Source organism: Manis javanica, chromosome 13 (genome assembly GCF_040802235.1).
Source record: "Manis javanica isolate MJ-LG chromosome 13, MJ_LKY, whole genome shotgun sequence".
NCBI lineage: Eukaryota > Metazoa > Chordata > Mammalia > Pholidota > Manidae > Manis > Manis javanica.
The window spans coordinates 36,223,004-36,244,819 of NC_133168.1; the positions used below are offsets into that span (position 1 = coordinate 36,223,004).

Sequence of the window (21,816 nt, forward strand, 5' to 3'; positions counted from 1 at the left end):
TTGCATCTACCTACCACTTCAGCATTTTATTAAAAATAATAATAATAAAGAGAGAAATGTGGTATCCACATATAAATCACGTATAAAAATCAAACGAATATTCATATTTGAACTGACTGTTTAAAGTTCATAATGCATGATCAAAACCAAAAGTTTCTGTGATGACTGCCCTTGTACTGTTCACCATGTAAATTATTCACTATGTAAGAATTTGTTCTCAATGTAAGAACTTGTTCGTTATGCTTCAGAAGATTGAAGACTGATGAAAATTAGGCTTAGGGTGGATTAATGATTATACATTGAGCATTGAGTCCCCTAAACAGAATTTTATTGTTGTTAACAATCATTTGATCAATAAATAGGAGAGATGCCCTCACACACACACAAAAAAGTACACACTTCCAATTGTAAAATAAATAAGTAACTGGGATGTAATGTATAGCATAAGGAATATAGTCGAAATATTGTAACAACTTGGTATGGTGATAGCTGGTACCTAGAATTATCATGTATATAAATGTTGAATCACTGTGTTGTACACCTGAAACTAATGTAATACTGTGTGTCAACTACCCTTCAATAAAAAATAATTATCTAAAAAAAAAAAAAGTTGCCTGTTGTCAAACAGCCATTCTGCTTAAAGCAATCTACAGGTGCAGTGCAATCCCTATCACTATTTTGATTTTCAAATTATCAAAATTTCCCTGATTAGTGACATGGAGCATCATTTCACCTGCTTGTTGGCCATCTGAATTTCTTCTTTGGAGAAGTGTCTGTTCTGGTCCTCTGCCCTTCTTTTAATGAGATAATTTGCTTTTTGGGTGTTGAGGCATGTGGGTTCTTTATATATTTTGTATGTTAAACCTTTATCAGATATATCTTTTATGTATATATTTTCACAGAGTATAGGATGACATTTTGTTCAACTGATGATGCCCTTGGTTGTACAGAAGCATTTTAGTTTAATGAAGTCCCATTTTTTCATTTTTGCTTTTGTTGCCCTTGCCCAAGGAGATGTGTTCTGGTAACAGTTGTTCATGTTTATATTCAAGAGCTTTTTGCCCATGTTATCTCCTAAGAATTTTATATTTTTATGACTTACATTCAGGTGTTTGATCCGTTTTGAGTTTACTTTGGTGTATGGTGTTAGACAGTAATACAGTTTCAGTATCTTACATATAGCTCTGCAGGTTTGCCAACAGCCATTGTTGAAAAGGCTACTTCCCCATTTTATATCCATAGCCCCTTTATTTTATATTAATTGGCCTTGTATATGTTTGTGCTTGTATCAGGGCTCTCTATTCTGTTCCAAGGAACTGCAGGTCTGTTCTTGTGCTATTTCCAAATTGTTTTTGATTACTGTGGCTTTGTAATAGAGCTTGAACACAGGGAGCATAATCACCCCAGCTTTAATTTTCCTTCTCAGGATTGCTTTGGCTGTTTGGAGTCTTTTGTGGTTCCACATGAATTTTAGAACTATTTGTACTAGTTCATTGAAGAAGCTGCTGGTATTTTGATAGGGATTGCATTGAATCTGTAAATTGCTTTAGGCAGAATGGCTCTTTTGACAGTATTAATTCTTCCTGTCCATGAGCATGAGGTGTTTTTCCATTTCCTGGTGACTTCTTAAATTTTTCTTGATGTGTGTCTTACTGTTTTCAGAGTATAGATCTTTCATGTCCTTGGTTACATTTATTCCTAAGTATTTTATTCTTTTTGATGCAATTGTAATTCGAATTGTTTTCCTGATTTTTCATTCTGATGGTTTATTGTTAGTATATAGGAATGCAACAGATTACTGTGTATTATTTTTTTATCCTGCAACTTTACTCAATTCAGCTATTAGTTCTAATAATTTTTGAGTTTATTCTTTAGGGTTTTTTATGTACAATATTATGTGATCTACAAACAATGACAATTTAACTTCTTCCCTACCAAACTGGATACCTTTTATTTCTTTGTGTTGTATGATTGCTGAGGCTTGGATCTCCTGGACTATGTTGAATAAAAGTGGTGAGAGAGGGCATCCTTGTCTTGTTCCCTATCTTAAAGGAAAACCTTTCAGCTTTTTGCTCTTACCTATGATGTTGGCTGTATGCTTGTCATATATGGTGTTTATGATCATGTTAGTTTTTTTCTTCTTTTTTTGATGTGGTATATGATGATGATTAGTTCTTCAATATTCTATCATCCTTGCATCCCTGTAATAAAAGCTGGTTGATTATGATGTATGATCTTTTTCTTGTATATTTGAATTCAGTTTGCTAATATATTTTCTTTATTTTGGTATCACTAATCTACAATTACATGAAGAACATTATGTTTACTAGGCTCCCCCCTTGACCAAGTCCCCCCAACATACCCCTTCACAGTCACTATCCATCAGAGTAGAAATATGCTATAAAATCACTACTTGCCTTCTCTGTGTTGTAGAGCCCAACCCATACCAGCACCCCCAACATTATAAATGCTAATGCCACCTTTCTTTTTCCTGCCCTTATCCCTCCCATCCCACCAATCCTCCCCACTCCCTTTCCCTTTGGTAACTGTTAGTCCATTCTCAGGTTCTGTGATTCTGCTGCTGTTTTGTTCCTTCAGTTTTTCTTTGCTCTTATGCTCCACATATAAGTGAAATTATTTGGTATTGTCTTTCACTGCCTGCTTATTTCATTGAGCATAATACCCTCTAGCTCCATCCATGTTGTTGCAAATGGTAGGATTTGTTTTCTTATTATGACTGAATAATATACCATTGTGTATATTTACCACATCTTCTTTATCCATTCATCTATTGAAGGATATTTGGGTTGCTTCCATGTCTTGGTTATTACAAATAGTGCTGCAAAAAATATAGGGGTACATCTGTCTTTTTCAAACTCAGCTTCTGAATTCTTAGGGGAAATTCCTAGAAGTGAAATTCCTGGGTCAAATGGTATTTCTATTTTAAGCTTTTTAAGGGACCTCCATACTGCTTTCCAAAATGGTTAAACTAATTTACATTCCCACCAACAGTGTAGGAGGGTTCCCCTTTCTCCACAACCTCGCCAACATTTGTTGTTGTTTGTCTTTTGGATGGCAGCCATTCTTACTGGTGTGAAGTGATACCTCATTGTAGTTTTAATTTGCATTTCTCTGATGACAAGCAAAGTGGAGCATTTTTTCATTGTCTGTTGGCCCTCAGAATTTCTTCTTTAAAGAACTGTCTATTCAGCTCCTGTGCCCATTTTTTAATTGGAAAATTTCCTTTTCATTTGTTGAGGTGTGTGAGCTCTTTATATATATTGGATGTCAACCCTTTATCGGATCTGTCATTTATGAATATATTATCCCATACTGTAGGATACTTTTTTGTTGTATTCATCATGTCCTTTGCTGTGCAGAAGCTTTTCAGCTTGATACAGTCCCACCTGTTCATTTTTGCTTTTGTTTTCCTTGACTGGGGAGATATGTTCATGAAGAAGTCACTAATGTTTATGTCTAAGCGATTTTTGCCTATGTTTTTTCCTAAGAGTTTTATGGTTTCATGACTTACATTCAGGTCTTTGATCCATTTCGAAATTACTATTGTGTATGGCATTAGACAGTGTTCCAGTCTCATTCTCTTGCATGTAGCTGTCCAGTTTTGCCAGCACCATCTGTTGAAGAGACTGTCATTTCCCATTATAAGTCCATGGCTCCTTTATCATATATTAATTGACCAAATATGTTTGAGTTAATGTTTGGAGTCTCTATTCTGTTCCACTGGTCTGTGGCTCTGTTCTTGTGCCAGTACCAAATTATCTTGATTACTGTGGCTTTGTAGTAGAGCTTAAAGTTGGGGAGCAAGATCCCCTCCCACTTTATTCTTCCTTGTCAGGATTGCTTTGGCTATTCGGGGTCTTTGGAGGTTCCATATCAATTTTTGAACTATTTGTTCCAGTTCATTGAAGAATGCTGTTGGTAATTTGATAGGGATTGCATCAAATCTATATATTGCTTTAGGCAGGATGGCCATTTTGAAGATATTAATTCTTCCTAGCCAGGACCATGGGATGAGTTTCCATTTGTTAGTGTCCTCTTTAATTTCTCTTAAGAGTGTCTTATAGTTTTCAGGGTATAGTTCTTTCACTTCCTTGGTTAGGTTTATTCCTAGGTGTTTTATTCCTTTTGATGCTATTGTGAATGGAATTGTTTTCCTTATTTCTCTTTCTATTAGTTCATTCTTAGTGCATAGGAAAGCCACAGATTTCTGAGTATTAATTTTGTATCCTGCAATTTTGCTGAATTCTGATAATAGTTCTAGTAGTTTTGGAGTGGAGTCTTTAGGATTTTTTACATACAATATCATGTCATCTGCAAATAGTGATAGTTTGACTTCTTCTTTACTAATCTGGATTCCTTGTATTTCTTTGTTTTGACTAATTGCCATGGCTAGGACACGTACTATGTTGAATAACACTGTGGAGAGTGGGCATCCCTGTCTTGTTCCCAATCTCAGAGGAACAGCTTTCAGTCTCTTGCTGTTCAGTATGATGTTGGCTGTGGGTTTATCATATATGGCCTTTATTATGTTGGGGTACTTACCCTCTATGCCCATTTTGCTGAGAATTTTTATCATGAATGATGTTGAATTTTGTCGGTTGCTTTTTCAGCATCTATGGAGATGATCATGTGGTTTTGTCCTACTTTTTGTTGATGTGGTGCATGATATTGATGGATTTTCAAATGTTGTTCCATCCTTGCATCCCAGAGATGAATCCCATTTGGTCATGGTGTATGATCCTCTTGATGTATTTTTTGAATTTGGTTTGCTAATATTTTGTTAAGTATTTTTGCATCTACATTCATCAGGGATATTGGTCTGTAGTTTTCTTTTTTGGTGGGTTCTTTGCCTGGTTTTCGTATTAGGGTAATGTTGGCTTCATAGAATGAGTTTGGGAGTATTCCCTCCTCTTCTATTTTTTGGAAAACTTTAAGGAGAATGGGTATTATGTCTTCTCTGTATGTCTGGTAAAATTCCGAGGTAAATCCATCTGGCCCTGGGGTTTTTTTCTTGGGTAGTTTTTTGATTACCGATTCAGTTTCGTTGCTGGTAATTGGTCTGTTTAGATTTTCTGTTTCTTTCTGGGTCAGTCTTGGAAGTTTGTATTTTTCTAGGAAGTTGTCCATTTCTCCTAGGTTTTCCAGCTTGTTAGCATATAGGTTTTCATAGTATTCTCTAATAATTCTTTGTGTTTCTTTGGGATCCATCTTGATCTTTCCTTTCTCATTTCTGATTCTGTTGATGTGTGTTGATTCTCTTTTTCTCTTAATTACTTGGACTAGAGGCTGATCCATTTTGTTTATTTTCTCGAAGAAGCAGCTCTTGGTTTCACTGATTTTTTCCATTGTTTTATTCTTCTCAATTTTATTTATTTCTTCTCTGATCTTCATTATGTCCCTCCTTCTGCTGACCTTAGGCCTCATTTGTTCTTCTTTTTCCAATTTTGATAATTGTGACATTAGACTACTCATTTGGGATTGTTATTCCTTCTTTAAATATGCCTGGATTGCTATATACTTTCCTCTTAAGACTGCTTTTGCTGCATCCCACAGTAGTTAGGGCTTTGTGTTGTTATTGTCTTTTGTTTCCATATATTGCTGCATCTCTATTTTAATTTGGTCATTGATCCATTGATTATTTAGGAGCATGATGTTAAGCCTCTGTGTGTTTGTGAGCCTTTATGTTTCTTTGTACAGTTTATTTCTAGTGTTATGCCTTTATGGTCTGAAAAGTTGGTTGGTAGAATTTCAATCTTTTGGAACTTACTGAGGCTCTTTTTGTGGCCTAGTATGTGGTCTATTCTGGAGAATGTTCCATGTGCACTTGAGAAGAATGTGTATCCTGTTGCTTTTGGATGTAGAGTTCTGTAGATGTCTATTAGGCCCATCTCTTCTTGTGTGTTTTTCATGCCTCTTTGTCCTTACTTATTTTCTGTCTGGTGGGTCTGTCCTTTGGAGTGAGTGGTGTGTTGAAGTCTCCAAACATGAATGCCTTGCATTTTATTTCCTCCTTTAATTCTGTTAGTATTTTTTTCAAATATGTTGGTGCTCCTGTATTGAGTGCATATATGTTAATAATGGTTATATCCTCTTGTTGGACTGAGCCCTTTATCATTATGTAATGTCCTTCTTTATCTCTTGTTACTTTCTTTGTTTTGAAGTCTATTTTGTCTGATACTAGTACTGCAACACCTGCTTTTTTCTCCTTGTTGTTTGCATGAAATCTTTTTCCATCCATTGACTTTTAATCTCTGCATGTCTTTGGGTTTGAGGTGAGTATCCTGTAAGCAGCATATAGATATGTCTTGCTTTTTTATCCTTTCTATTACTCTGTGTCTTTTGATTGGTACATTCTTTCCATTTACATTTAGGGTGATTATTGAAAGATATGTGCTTATTGCCATTGCAGGCTTTACGTTTGTGGTTACCAGAGGTTCAAGGTTAGCTTCTCTACTACCTTATTGTCTGGCTTAACTTGCTTATTCAGCTATTATAAACACAGTGTGATGATTCTTTATTACTCTCTCTTCTTATTCCTCCTCCTCCATTTTTCATATGTTGGGTGTTTTGTTCTGTGCTCTTTCTAGGAGTGCTCCCATCTAGAGCAGTTCCTCTAAAATACCCTGTAGAGGTGGTTTTTGGGAGGCAAATTCCCTCAACTTTTGCTTTTCTGGGGATTGTTTAATCCCTCCTTCATATTTAAATGATAATCATGCTGGATACAGTATCCTTGGTTCCAAGCCCTTGTGTTTCATTGCATTAAATATATCTTGCTATTCTCTTCTGTCCTGTAAGGTTTCTGTTGAGAAGTCTGATGATAGCTTGGTGGGTTTTCCTTTGTAAGTGACCTTTTTTCTCTCTGTGGCTGCCTTTAATACTCTGTCCTTGTCCTTGATTTTTGCCATTTTAATTATTATGTGTCTTTGTGTTGCCCTCTTTGGGTCCCTTCTGTTGGGAGTTCTGTGTGCTTCTGTAGTCTGAGCAACTATTCCTCCCCCATTTTGGGAAAGTTCTCATCAATTATTTCTTCAAAGACACTTTCTATCCCTTTCTCTCTCTTCTTCTTCTTCTAGTTCCTTTATAATGAGGATATTGTTGATTTTGGATTGGTCACACAGTTCTCTAAATATTGTTTCATTCCTGGAGATCCATTTATCTCTCTCTGATTCAGCTTCCATGCAATCCTGTTCTCTGGTTTCTATTCCATCAATGGCCTCTTGCATCTTATCCATTCTGCTTACAAATCCTTCCAGAGATTGTTTCACTTCTGTAATCTCTCTCCGGACGTCATCCCTTAGCTCTTGTATATTTTTCTGTAGCTCCGTCAGCATATTTATGATTTTTATTTTGAATTCTTTTACAGGGAGACAGGTTATATCTGTCTCTGTACATCCTCTCTCAGGGGTTGTCTGGACTATTTTGGACTGGAATAAATTTTTCTGCCTTCTCATGGTGATAGTGGTTGCTGTGGGCAGGTTGCGGTTGAGTCAGTTGAGAGAAGAAAGTCCTTTCCTGCTCGCTGGATGACTTGCCATTCTCCACTGCATGTGTTGGTTACCCACAATCCTGGAGTAGTCACCAGGTTAATCCCCTTGCTGCTGTGTGTGGGGTCTCCATCAGAGCAGCACAGATCCATGTGGGAAGTGCCAGGTGCACTCCTCCGCAATAGCGGCACCACTGCCAGGCAGTTGTGTGCCAGCAGCTGCCTTTGGGTCTGGCCTGGGCGGCTGTGCGTTGGGCTGGGATTCCGGTCAGCTGCTGGGAGTGCAGCTGCTCCCTCTGGCTCTGCTTCAGGTGCATGCGGGCCTCTCCCATGCCCCTCTGGTGCCGCCGCCACAGGCTCAAGCGGACCTGACCCAGGCCCCTCTGGTGCTGCTGCTGCTGGCACATGCAGGCTGCTCCCTAGCTGCTCAGTCGTCACTGTGTCAGGCTTGCACAGGACCCTTCCGGTCCCCTCTGGTGCCACCGGTGCACGCATGCCGTTCCCTGTCCCCTCTGGTGCTGCCACCTCCATCACATGCCTCCACTCTCCCTCTACTGGGCTGGTATGTCAGGGTCTGCACCAGTTGGCAAAATGACTGTAAGGCTGCTTAGTTCCATGAGGGGCTTCAGAGCTGCGCTGCCACCCAGGGGATTAGGGTGCCCCATATTCCCCAGGTTTCTCAGCTGCTGACTAACTGTACCGGGACATCTTCTTCCAGCTGTGGGGTCCCTGTCTCTTTAAGACTTGCAAAAACCACTCTCTTTTCTTTTGTCTCAGGGGCTCCGATTGCAGGGGCCTGCCTGCACATTTTGCTTTTTCCGTTTCTCTAATACATAGCACCTCATGCACCTTGTGTCCGTGCTCTGGGTGAGGATTTCTAGAGCTGGTTGTTTAGCAGTCCTGGGGTTTTCACTCCCTCCCCATTCCAACTCCTTTTCTCCCGACAGGTTCTGGGGTGGTGAGGACATTCTTGTCCTGCCTGGCCGTGGCTTGTATCTTACCCCCTTCATGTGATGTTGAGTGCTCACAGATGTAGATGTATCCTGGCTGATGTACTGTATCCACTGGTGTCTCTTTTAGGAATAGTTGTATTTATTGTATTTTCATAAATATATATGTCTTTGGGAAGAGATGTCCACTGAACTACTCACGTTTCCATCTTGGCTCTGCCCTCCCTCGCTAATATTTTATTGAGCATTTTTGCATCTATGTTCATCAAGAATATTGGTCTGTAATTTTTTTTTTGAGGTGTCTTTGCCTGGGTTTGGTATTGGAGTGATGCTGGCCTCATAGACTGAGTTTGGAAGTATTCCCTCCTCTTCTCCTTTTTGGAAAACTTTAAGGAGGATGGGTATTAGGTCTTCACTAACTGTTTGGTATAATTCACCAGTGAAGCCATCCAGTCCATGCATTTTGTTCTTAGGTAGTTTTTTGATTACCAGTTCAATTTTGTTGTTCTTCTTTCTTTAGGTAGGCCTGTTTTGCTATATATTTTCCTTTAGAACTGCCTTCACTGCATCCCACAGTAGTTAGGGCATTGAGCTGTTGTATTGCTTTGTCTCCATATATTGCTTCATCTCTGTTTTTATTAGGTCATTGATCCATTGATTATTTAGAAGCATGTTGTTAAACCTCCATGTTTGTAGGCTTTTTTGTTTTCTTTGCACAATTTACATCTATTTTCATAATTTTGTGGTCTGAGGAATTGGTGGAAAAATTTCAATGTTTTTGAATTTACTGAGGCTCTTTTTGTGGCCTAGCATGTGATCTATTCTTGAAAATGTTCCATGTGCACTTGAGAAAAATGTTTATCCTGTTAATTTTGGGTGGAGTGTTCTGTAGATGTGTGTTACATCTATCCTTCTAATGTGTTATTCAATGCCTCTATCTCCTTATTTAGTTGATGACTGGTTGATTTTTCCTTTATAGTGAGTGGCATGTGGAAGTCTAAAATGAATGCATTGCATTCTATTTCCCCCTTTAATTCTGATAGTACTTGTTGCACATATGTTGATGTTAATAATAATTGCATCCTCCTATTGGACTTACCCTTTTATCATTATATATTGTTTTTGGCCTCTTGTTAGTTTCTTTGTTTTGATGTATGTTTTATCTGATAGAAGTACTGCAACTCCTGCTTTTTTCTCCCTATTGTTTTCATAAAGTATCTTTTCCCATCCCTTTTCTTTTAGTCTGTGCTTGTGTTTGTGTCTGGGTTTGAAATGAGTCTCCTGTAGGCAGCATGAAGATGGGGCTTGCTTTTATATCCTTCTGTAGCTCTCTGTCTTTTGATTGGTGCTTTCAGCCCATTTACATTTAGGGTGATTATTGATATATATGTACTTATTGCCATTGTATGCCTTAGATTTGTGGTAACTAAAGGTTCAAGAACAGTTTCTTTACTAATGGTGTAACTTAACTCACTTATAACAATATTATACACACAATTTATTGTTCTCTTTTTTTCTCCCTTTTTTTTCTTCCTCGTCCACTCTTTATATGTTAGGTGTGATATACTGTACTCTTTGTGTATCCATTGACTGACTTTGTGGATAGTTGACTTAATTCTGTATTTGCTTAGTAATTAATGAGTTTACTTCCTTTGACTGTGGTTTTATTTTCTCTTTTGACAGCTATTCAGCTTTCAGAGCACTTCTTCTAAAACAGTCCTTTTAAAACACACTGTAGAGATGATTTGTGGGAGGTATATTCCCTCAACTTTTGCTGATCTGGAAATTGTTTTATCCTGCTTCAAATTTAAATGATAATCTTGCTGGGTAGACTATTTATTGGTTCAAGGCCCCTCTGTTCATTGCATTAAATATGTAATGCCACCCACTTCTTTAAAATTTCTGCTGAGAGGTCAGATGATAGGCTGATGGGTTTTCCTCGGTATGTGATCTTTTTTCTCTCTCTGCTTTTAATACTCTCTCCTTGTCCTAGATATTTGCCATTTTAATTAATATAATTTTAATTATTATATTATATTGTCTTCCTTGGGTCCCTTGTGTTGAGAGATCTTTGCTTCCATGGCTTGAGAGACTATTTCCTTCCCAAGACTGGGGACGTTTACAGCAGTTCCTTCTTCAAAGATGCTTTCTATCCCTTTTTCTCCCTTTTTCTTCTTCTGGTACCCCTAAAATGTGAATATTGTTCCATTTGGATTGGTCACAGAGTTGCCTTATTATTCTTTCATTCCTAGATATCCTTTTTTCTCTCTCTGCCTTAGCTTCTTTGTATTTCTGTTCCTTAATTTCTATTCAATTTACCATCTGCTCTACCCCTTCTAATCTGCTTTTTCAACCACTCCTTGTATATTTCATTTCAGATACTGTATTTTTCAAAGTTTCTCTTCTGTGAATTCATCCCTGAGACCTTGAACTTTTTTCTCTAGTTCTGTTAGCATGTTTACAATTTTTACTTTGAAATCTTTATCAGGAAGATTGATGATTTCAGTTTCACTGAGCCCTCTTTCTGGTGTTTGGAGGATTTTTGATAGAACAAGGTTATTCTGCATTTTCATAAACCTACTGTATAGTATGGAATAATAGCTTTGTGTAGGTGTTACCCTCTAGTGACCAGAAGCTCTACTCTCTGGAGATCCTCAGCATCTGGAGTGATGGTGGTTGTCTTAGATGAGCAGTGCCAGTATCTGCCAGGAAGAAAGAGATTTTTCCTGCTCCCATCTGCAATGCCTGCCTCCACTGCCAGGGCCAATGAGCAAAGCGCACAGAAAAGAGCCCTTGTGATATGCCCCTTTAGCTGCCATAGGCAGTGCTGCAATGTGGCTGGCCTGAAATGTTGGTGGGGGCAACAGTTTTGCAAGCCAGTTCCAGCTGGGAGGAAATACTGCCAGGCTGCATATCACAGTGGGGGGCCTTGGGTCTGCATTGCCAGCCACTGGATGGATCACCTGAATCTGCCAAGTTTCCAACCTACTTAGCTGTGTGCCTCAGGATGATTTTGTCCACCTGTCCTTTGTCCTGTGCAACAAGCTCTGTGTAATCCTTGCCCCTTTAGCAGGCCTCTCATGGTTGAGAAGTCTTTCAAAGCACCCACCTTTCTTTTGTCCCAGAGTGCCCAGTTGTGGGTACCAATTATCCACAAGTGGTTGGAATCTCATACTCTCCAAGTATTCCACCAGCCTTTGCTTTCCAAACCCTCTAATATCCAGAGCAGCATGCAATGTGGGTTCATGCTCCCAATGTGGGCATAGTGTGGTATTTAGCAGTCCTTGGCTTCTGTGTCTATTCCTTTCACTGGTGAGCTGGGTTGGGGGAAGGGCTTGGCTCCCATTGGATCACAGCTTTCCTACTTTACACTTTCACAAGAGATATCCTCTTGTCTCCAGATGTAGGCCATCTGTTGCAGTCTTCTTTCTGCTCACTTTTTTAGGATTAATTGTATTTGCTATATTTTCATATTACATGTGGTTTGGGGAGGAGATTTCTGCCTCATTTCTCATGCCACCATCTTTCTCCCCAATAATATGGTTTTAAACCTTCATATTGTTAATGTGGTGTTTCACATTGATTGGTTTGTTGATGTTGATGCATTCTTGCCTCAAACAAATGCCAATAGATTATGATCCATAATGCTTTCAGTGTATTATTGAATTCAGTTTGCTAATTTCCTATTGCATGCATTGCACTAATGTTCATCAAGAATAATGGTCTGTAGATTTCTTTTCATATAGTGTCCTTGTGTGTAATTTTATTATCATGAAATCCCGGCTTTCAAAAATGGGTTTCACAATGTTCTTTCATCTAACATTTGGGTGGGCTTTAGAATACTAGTATTAATAACTTATGAATTTATTAATATCATTTCAAATATTTTTGCAAAAGAACACTTGCTTTCTTGCTCTTACTCAACATAACAGGCACATTGCTACCTGACACTCTTTGAACTGAATGTTTCTTCCCGTATTGCACTTCCCCAGATATTTCCATAGATTACACATTTTCGCACCTATCATACTTGTTTAAATATTGCATTCTCATGAAGCTATTCTTGATGATCATATTTAAATAGCTAGCCTCACTCAAAAAACTTAGAGTTCCTGTGGTACTTTATTTTCTCTTCATAATATATTCATTACCTTGTAATATACCACATATTAGCAGATTTTTTTTTCATTCTTTACAAGGCCACACTTAGGAAATCAGTATAGTATTTACACAGGAACAAATAGGTCACAGGGATAGGAATGACTGGATACCCAAGTCTCCATGTATAAGAGATCCCATATAAATTTATATAAATTTAAGCATGGTTCAACTGCTAATGGAAAAAGGATGGGTTCTTAGTGTTGGTAGAGCTGCTTCACTATATGGAGGAAATTAAGTTGGATATCAATCACCCGAGCCAATTGTGAATTCTAGTTTTATTTAGACATTTATATTAAGGGTAAGCTTTAAAGCTGTTTTGCTTAGGGAAGTGTAGTTATTTCTGTGATAAAAATCATTGTTCCCTAGGGGTGGAGAAAAGCTTCTCAGCCAAATGTACATTGCAAAAATTACCAGTAAGACATTTTATAAGGCAGTGTCTGAGATGAAGTGTGATGACAATATGGCATTAACTACAGAAAATGTAATATAATTTAATACCTCAATATACTAAAAAGGGGTAAAAGGGAGAAAGATAGAAAGAGATGGACAGGCTGGGAAAGATAGAGTGAGAAGAGTAGCGCAAGAGGGAGAAGGAGGACGAGGGGAGGGAGAAGTGCAGGCCATTTTGCCTGGGGGACACTTTGCTGCAGTCCCCATATTCCTGAATTTCGGAAGACCTATAGCCCATTGATCATGAGTGTTATCCTGTCTGTCATCCTGAACCCATGATACCACCTCAGCAGCAGTATCTATTAACTGGAAAATGAACATTTATTTATGAAACCTTTTAGATCTCTCTAACATTGAGTTTTAATGAAGTTTTAGCTCCTGCTGTGTTAATATGTAGGCACAAGTGGTCATAGTTTTCCCTGGGTGATTTTGGAAGCCTTTGGAAGGAAGGCGAGCATGGGAACTGATGAGGGGCCAGTATGTTTACTCATTTCAGAACCCACATTATATCCTAACAGGGACATAGGAGGTTTGGTGGGGGTAATTCTGTTTTAAAACACTGGCTTTGAAATACCAGAAGCAGACCTTCTTAGTGGGTGTGTTTTAAATCCCACTAGTCTCATACATGTAGGTTGTGAATAAATGTAAGGAAATTAACACAGGCAATCATACCCATATATTTGGTCATGAATATCCACTTTAATTGTAGATAACTGAAAGAGTCATTATAAGAATTTCACGGATCCCAATTTCAGGCCACATCTTTCCCTTTCTGTCTATGTGGGTGTCACAGGTTTTCCTTTAGGTATTTGTAGTAAACACCATTTCCTTTAGTAGAGATTGTGGGCAAAGTCAAACAACAGGGGGAAGGTGAGAAAGATTAAAAGTTACTTCATGGGTGGGATTCATTTTGTCTGTGCTTAATTAGTTAATAATGAAGGAGTGAAAGTGAGGGTGAAATATAGAGGAAGTCATAGAGGTAATGTAAAGATACCATATGAAAAAGAGAAAGCACAGAGAATGATTCAAAGAATGCATTTGGGTGACAAATGTCCTGGAAGTTTTGAATGAACCACCATCTTAAAATTGAAACAAAAGCAATCTTTATTGACTTTTACCTTTTGTGAACCTTACGTATGAAAAATAATCCATGCAGACAACATTATCATTATCCCTAGTGGAATAACAACATACATGACTTAAACACTGATGCGATAGTTTTGAACATTTTGAGAACTTCCTCAACTTGAAAATAAAATTGTTTCTTTTTCAGGAACCATGTGGGCTCAGCAATTACTAAGCCTGATTTATTTTGAAGAGCATCGCAAAAGATTGTCAAATGTGGAGACAGTTGGTCTAGTGCCCTTTCTTGAATACAGTCTTGAACGAAGAAACTTAGAGAAAATACCATCTCCTCGACTGTTCTGTAGTCACATTCCGTACTACTTGGCTCCCAGAGGGCTGAAGAATAAAAAAGCCAAAGTAGGAGAGAGACCATGCCTGCTGAAAGATTGCTGTTTTTGTTATTTCATTTATTACACTGATACTACATGTATCTCATTGTTATCTCTTGTGATATTTCACATACTGTAATTTTTTAAAAATTTTGTTTCATTAATCTACAATTAAATAAAGAAAATTATGTTTATTAGGGTCCCCCCTTCACCAAGTCCCCCTGACGAACCCCATTGTGGTCACTGTCTTTCATCATAGTAATATGTTGTAGAATCACTACTTGCCTTCTCTATGTTGCACAGCTCCCCCTCCCCCCCACATTATACATGCCATTTGTAATACCCCTTTCTTCTTCCCCTCCCTTATCCTTCCTTCTCTCCCATTCTCCCGAGTCCCTTTCCCTTTCGTAACTGTTAGTCCACTCGGGTTCTGTGATTCTGCTGCTGTTTTGTTCCTTCAGTTTTCCTTTGTTCTTATACTACAAATATGAGTAAAATCATTTAGTATTTGTCTTTCTCCACCTGGCTTATTTCACTTACCATAATACCCTCTAGCTCCATCCATGTTGTTGCAAATGTTAGGATTTGTTTTCTTCTTATGGCTGAATAATATTCCATTGTCTATATGTACCACATCTTCTTTATTCATTCATCTACTGATGGACACTAAGGTTACCTCCATTTCTTGGCTATTGTAAATAGTGCTGGGATAAACATAACGGTGCATCTGTCTTTTTCAAACTGGGGTGCTGCATTCTTAGGTAAATTCCTAGAAGTGGAATTCCTGGGTCAAATAGTATGTCTATTTTGTGCATTTTGAGGAACCTCCATACTGCTTTCCACAATGGTTGTACTAATTTACATTACCACGAGCAGTGTAGGAGGATTCCCCTTTCTCCACAACCTTGCCAACATTTGTTGTTTTTGTCTTTTGGATGGCAGCCATCCTTACTGGTATGAGGTGATATCAAATTGTGGTTTTAATTTGCATTTCTCTGATAACTAGTGATGTGGAGCATCTTTTCATGTGTCTGTTGGCAATCTGAATTTCTTCTTTGGAGAACTGCACAGCTCCTCTGTCCACTGTTTAATTTGATTATTTGCTTTTCATTTGTTGAGGTGTGTGACCTCTTTATACATTCTGAATGTCAAGCCTTTATTGAATCGTCATTTATGAAAATATTCTCCCAAACTGTAGGGTACCTTTTTGTTCTATTGATGGTGTCCTTTGCTGTACAGAAGCTTTTGAGCTTGATGTACTCGCACTTGTTCATTTTTGCATTTGTTCTTCTTGCCCAGTGAGATATGTTCATGAAGAAGTCACTCAACTTTATGTCCAAAAGATTTTTGCCTATGTTTTTTTTCTAAGAGTTTTATGGTTTCATAACTTACATTCAGTTCTTTAATTCATAGTGAATTTACTTTTGTGTATGAGGTTAGACAGTGATCCAACTTCATTCTCTTACATGTAGCTGTCCAGTTTTGCCAGCACCATCTGTTGAAGAGACTGTCATTTCCCAATTGTATGTCCATGGCTCCTTTTTCATACATTAATTGACCATATATGCTTGGGTTAATGTTTGGAGTCTCTATTCTGTTCCACTAGTCTGTGGCTCTGTCCTTGAGCCATTACAAAATTGTCTTGATTTCTGTGGCTTTCTAGTGGAGCTTGAAGTTGGGGAGTGAGAAACCCACCCCCCAACTTTATTCTTAATTCTCAGGGTTACTTTTGCTATTCAGGGTCTTTGGTGTTTCCATATGAATTTTTGAACTATTTGTTCCAGTTTGTTGAAGAATGTTGTTGGTAATTTGATGTGGATTCCATCAGATCTGTATATTGCTTTGGGCAGGATGGCCATTTTGATTATATTAATTCTTCCTAGCCAATAGCATGGGATGAGTTACCATTTGCTAGTGTCCTCTTTAATTTCTCTTAAGAGTGTCTTATAGTTTTCAGGGTATAGGTCTTTTACTTCCTTGGTTAGGTTTATTCCTAGGTATTTTATTCTTTTTGATACTATTGTGAATGGAATTGTTTTCCTGATTTCTCTATTAGTTCATTGTTAGTGTATAGGAAAGCCACAGATTTCTGTGTATTAATTTTGTATCCTGCAAGTTTGCTTTATTCTGATATCTGTTCTAGTAGTTTTGGAATAGAGTTTTAGGTTTTTTTATGTACAATATCATGTCATCTGCAAATAGTGACAGTTTGACTTCTTTACCAATCTGGATTCCTTGTATTTTTTTGTTTTGTCTGATTGCCATGGCTAGGACCTCCAGTACTATATTAAATAACAGTGCAGAGAGTGGGCATCCCTGTCTTGTTCCCCATCTGAGAGGAAAAGCTTCCAGTTTCTCACTGTTCAGTACGATGTTAGCAGTGGGTTTATCATATATGGCCTTTATTATGTTGAGCTACTTGCCCTCTATACCCCTTTTCCTGAGAGTTTTTACCATGAATGGATGTTGAATTTTGTTTAATGCTTTTTCAGCATCTGTGGAGATGATCACGTGGTTTTTGCCATTCTTTCTGTTTATGTGGTAGATGATGTTGATGGATTTTTTAATGTTGTACCATCCTTGCTTCCCTGGGATTAATCCCACTTGGTCGTGGTGTATGATGCTTTTGATATATTTTTGAATTCGGTTTGCTAATATTTTGTTGAGTATTTTTGCATCTACATTCATGAGGGATATTGGTCTGCAATTTTCTTTTTTGGTGGGATCTTTGCCTGGTTTTGGTTTCAGGGTGATGTTGGCTTTGTAGAATGAGTTTGTGGGCATTCCCTCCTCTACTGTTTTTTCGAAAACTTTGAGAAGAATGGGTATTATGTCTTCTCTGTATGTCTGATAAAATTCTGAGGTAAATCCATTTGGTCCGGGGGGTTTTGTTCTTGGGTAATTTTTTGATTACTGCTTCAATTTCTTTGCTCATAAATGCTTTGTTTAAATTTTGTGTTTCTTCCATGGTCATTCTTGGAAGGTTGTATTTTTCTAGGAAGTTGTCCAGTTCTTCTATGTTTTCCAGCTTGTTAGCTTATAGGTTTTTGTTGTAGTCTTTAATAATTCTTTGTATTTCTTTGGAGTCTGTCATGATTTTTCCTTTCTCATTTCTGATTCTGTTGATGTGTGTTGATTCTCTTTCTAAGCTTGGCTAGAGGCTTATCTGTTTTGTTTATTTTCTCAAAGAACCAGCTCTTGGTTTCATTGATTTTTTCTATTGTTTAATTCTTCTCAATGTTGTTTATTTCTTCTCTATTCTTTATTAAGTCCCTCCTTCTGCTGACTTTAGGCCTAATTTGTTCTTCTTTTTCCAATTTCAATAATTGTGACTTTAGACTATTCATTTGGGATTGTTCTTCCTTCTTTAAATATGCCTGGATTGCTATATACTTTCCTCTTAAGACTGCTTTCACTGCATCCCACTGAAGTTGTCCCATTGTGTTGTTGTCATTTGTTTTCACATATTCCTTGATCTCTATTTTAATTTGTTCATTGATCCATTGATTATTTAGGAGCATGTTGTTAAGCCTCCCTGTGTTTGTGAGCCTTTTTGTTTTCTTTGTACAATTTATTTCTAGTTTTATACCTTTGCAGTCTGAAAAGTTGGTTGGTAGAATTTCAATCTTTTGGAATTTACTGAGGCTGTTTTTGTGGCCTAGTATATGGTCTATTCTGGAGAATGTTCTATGTGCATTTGAGAAGAATGTGTATCCTGTTGCTTTTGGATGTAGAATTCTATAGATGTCTATTAGGTCCATCTGTTCTAGAGTGTTGTTCAGTGCCTCCGTATCCTTACTTATTTTCTGTCCAGTGGATCTATCCTTTTGGGTGAGTGGCGTGTTGAAGTCTCTGAAAATTAATGCATTGCATTCTGTTTCCCCCTTTAGTTCTGTTAGTATTTGTTTCACATATGCTGGTGCTCTTGTGTTGGGTGCATATATATTTAGAATGGTTATATCCTCTTGTTGAACTGAGCCCTTTATCATTATGTAATGTCCTTCTTTATCTCTTATTACTTTCTTTGTTTTGAAGTCTGTTTTGTCTGATACTAGTACTGCAACTCCTGCTTTTTTCTCTCTATTAGTTGCATGAAATATTTTTTTCCATCCCTTGACTTTTAGTCTGTGCATGTCTTTAGGTTTGAGGTTAGTTTCTTGTAAGCAGCATGTAGATGGATCTTGCTTTTTTATCCATTCTGTTACTCTGTGTCTTTTGATTGGTGCATTCAGTTCATTTACTTTTAGGGTGATTATTGAAAGATACGTACCTATTGCCATTGCAGGCTTTAGATTTGTGGATACCAAAGGTTCAAGGTTGTATTCTTTAGTATCTTACTCTCTATCTTAACTCACTTATTGACCTGTTATAACACAGTCTGGTGATTATTTATTTCTCTCCCTTCTTATTCCTCCTCCTCCATTCTTTATATCTTGGTTGTTTTATTCTGTTCTCTTTTGTGTTTCCTTTAACTACTTTTGTGGGTACTTGATTTTATTTTTTGCCTTTAGTTAGTATTTGGTTGGTCTCCTTTCTTTGCTGTGATTTTATTTTCTCTGGTGACATCTATTTAGTCTTAGGAGTGCTCCCAACTAGTGCAGTCCCTCTAAAATACCCTGTAGAGTTGGTTTGTGGGTGGCAAATTCCCGCAACTTTTGCTTATCTGGGAATTATTTAAGTCCTCCTTCATATTTAAATGTTAATTGTGCTGCATACAGTATTATTGTTTCAAGGCCCTTCTGTTTCATTGCATTAAATATATCATGCCATTTTCTTCTGGCCTATAAGGTTTCTGTTGAGAAGTCTGATGATAGGCTGATGGGTTTTCCTTTGTAGGTGAACTTTTTCCTCTCTCTAGCTGCCTTCAAAACTCTGTTCTTGTCCTTGATCTTTGCCATTTTAATTATTATGTTTCTTTGTGTTGTCTTCCTTGGGTCCCTTGTGTTGGGAGTTCTGTGTGGTTCTGTGGTCTGATCGATTATTTCCTCCCCCAGTTTGGGTAACTTTTTGGCCATTATTTCTTCAAAGACACTTTCTATCCCTTTTTCTCTCTTTTCTTCTTCTGGTACCCCTGTATGTGGATATTGATCATTTTGGATTGGTCACACATTTCTCTTAATATTGTTTCATTCCTTTAGATTCTTTTATAACTCTGTGCCAGCTTCTATGTGTTCCTGTTCTCTGGTTTCTATTCCATCAATAGCCTCTTGTATCTTATCCACTCTTCTTATAAGTCCTTCCAGAGACTGTTTCATTTATGTAATCTCCCTCCGGACTTCATCCCTTAGCGTTGCATATTTCTCTGCAGCTCTGTCAGCATTGTTATGACATTTATTTTGAATTTTTTTTCAGGAAAATTGATTAGGTCTATGTCCTTCTCAGGGATTGACTGTGTGATCTGTATCAAATTCTTCTGCCTTGCCATGGCGATAGAGGTAGTTGTGCAGAGCTGGCATGTGTGTTGGCTGGGAGAACATCCCTTCTTACTGGTTTGTGGCCTTTCTCTCCTGGGAAAACAGCGAACTCTAGCAGCTTGTGCTGGGCAGTTGCGTACATATGGGGCTTCTGATTCATGCCAGGCCACTGTGAAGTTGAGTCAAAGCTCAACTTCCATGAAAATCAAAGCATCTTCAGCCTGTCAGTGTGGAGCAACAAGCCCATGGTTGCTGCGGATGTGACTGGCCTCAGTCTGCTTCTCCAATATGGTAGAGCCATGTCATAGGGGAAACAGGTGGGAGGCTGTTTATTGCCATGAGGGGCCTCCAAGCTGTGCTGCTGCCCAGGGGGTTAGGATGCCCAGAGTTCCCTGGGATTCCCAGGTGCTGAGCTAAGTGTCCTGGGTCACTTCCATCCAGCTGTGGGGTCCCTGTCCCTTTAACACTTTCAAAAAGCACTTGCTTTTTCTTTGTCCCAGGGGTTCTGGGTGCAAGCACCTGCTCACAGGTCTTACTGTCCTATTTCCCTAGTATCCAGCACACCACGCACTGTGTGTCTGCGCTCTGGTGTGGATGGTTAGGAGGTCTGGGTGTTTAGCAGTCCTGGGCTCCCTCTTCTTCCCCGATCTGACTCCTCTCTTTCTTCCCAGAGCTGGGGTGAGGCACACTCGGGTAGCACTGGACTTCAGCTTGTATCTTACCCCCTTTGCAAGGCGCTGGGTTCTCGCAGGTGCAGATGTAGTCTGGCTGTTGTCCTGTGTCTTCTGGTCTCTCTTTTAAGAATAGTTGTATTTGTTGTATTTTTAAAATATATATGGTTTTGGGAGGAGATTTCCACTGCTCTATACTCACACCACCATCTTGGCTCCACCCCCAAATACTGTAATTTTTAATAGCATTTACATTCTTATTTTTAATATTCAATTTTGTTTTCATTTTGTCATATTTTCATCATAATAATACATATAATTTAAAAGTTAAGCATATACATACATTCATATATTTTATATTAATGATTATATTATAATGGCATATGTAATATATATGTAATATATGTCTCTAATTTTAAATTAACTCTGTCACTAAGTATACACATAAACTACTAGGGATTTCCTTCCCCTTTCCCTCTACAGCCTCCCTGCTTTCCTGGATACTCCCAGCTTATTTCCCATTCTTTATCAAAGCTCATCTTCCATGAAAACCAAAGCATCTTCAGAACCTGTCGGTGTTCTCTGCAGGATGATTCTCTGTCCCTCTCATTCATCCTCCCTGGATCAATCATTTCCATGTATTGAAAATTTCAGCTCTTCGTTAGTTATGTTACTCTCAATTTTAGCTCCCATCACTTACGGTATAATTTCAAAGTTCATGTGAATGGCCTTCCACCAGGCCGAGACAAGGAGAGGCCAGCCAGGCACCAGGGCCCAAAGTCCAAGGAGGACCTCACTTTCAGAGTGGAGCAAATGCACAATGTTCCTCCTTCAGATTTGTCCACCTGGCCCTGCCCTGACCTCCTTCCATTCCCAGTCCTGCCAACCTCAGTGTGAAATTCCCAGCACCAGTGATCTTTCCTCTACCGATCTCAGCTCCCCTTCTAGCCCTCTTATAAACCACCAAATACTTATGACCCTCATTGCTTTCTTATTTCACATGTGTATATATTAATTTGTTATCTATTTTTCTGACCTTAGTGTAAAACCATGAGAAGTTAGAGGCTGTAGGAGGCTGAGTTCGCAATGCTGAAAACAGTGGCCCTCAAGTAGTGGACTTGAATGAAGGACTCACCCGTAATTGCACTAATTAAATCATGACTTCAAGCCCCTTGTTCAGAAATGCTTCCTAGTCTGCCTGTTCCTTGCTGG

General features: G+C 38.3%; 1 protein-coding gene across 2 annotated transcripts in view; it reads left to right on the forward strand.

The window, feature by feature from the left end:
• Positions 1-21,816, forward strand: part of LOC118970081 (amine sulfotransferase-like) — a 65,985-nt gene that overhangs the window by 36,298 nt on the left and 7,871 nt on the right. For both annotated transcript variants that reach the window (XM_037005582.2, XM_037005583.2), the window contains one exon: positions 14,339-14,547. In XM_037005582.2, coding sequence (XP_036861477.1) covers positions 14,339-14,547 — 209 coding nt within the window. The remainder of the gene's footprint in view (positions 1-14,338; positions 14,548-21,816) is intronic.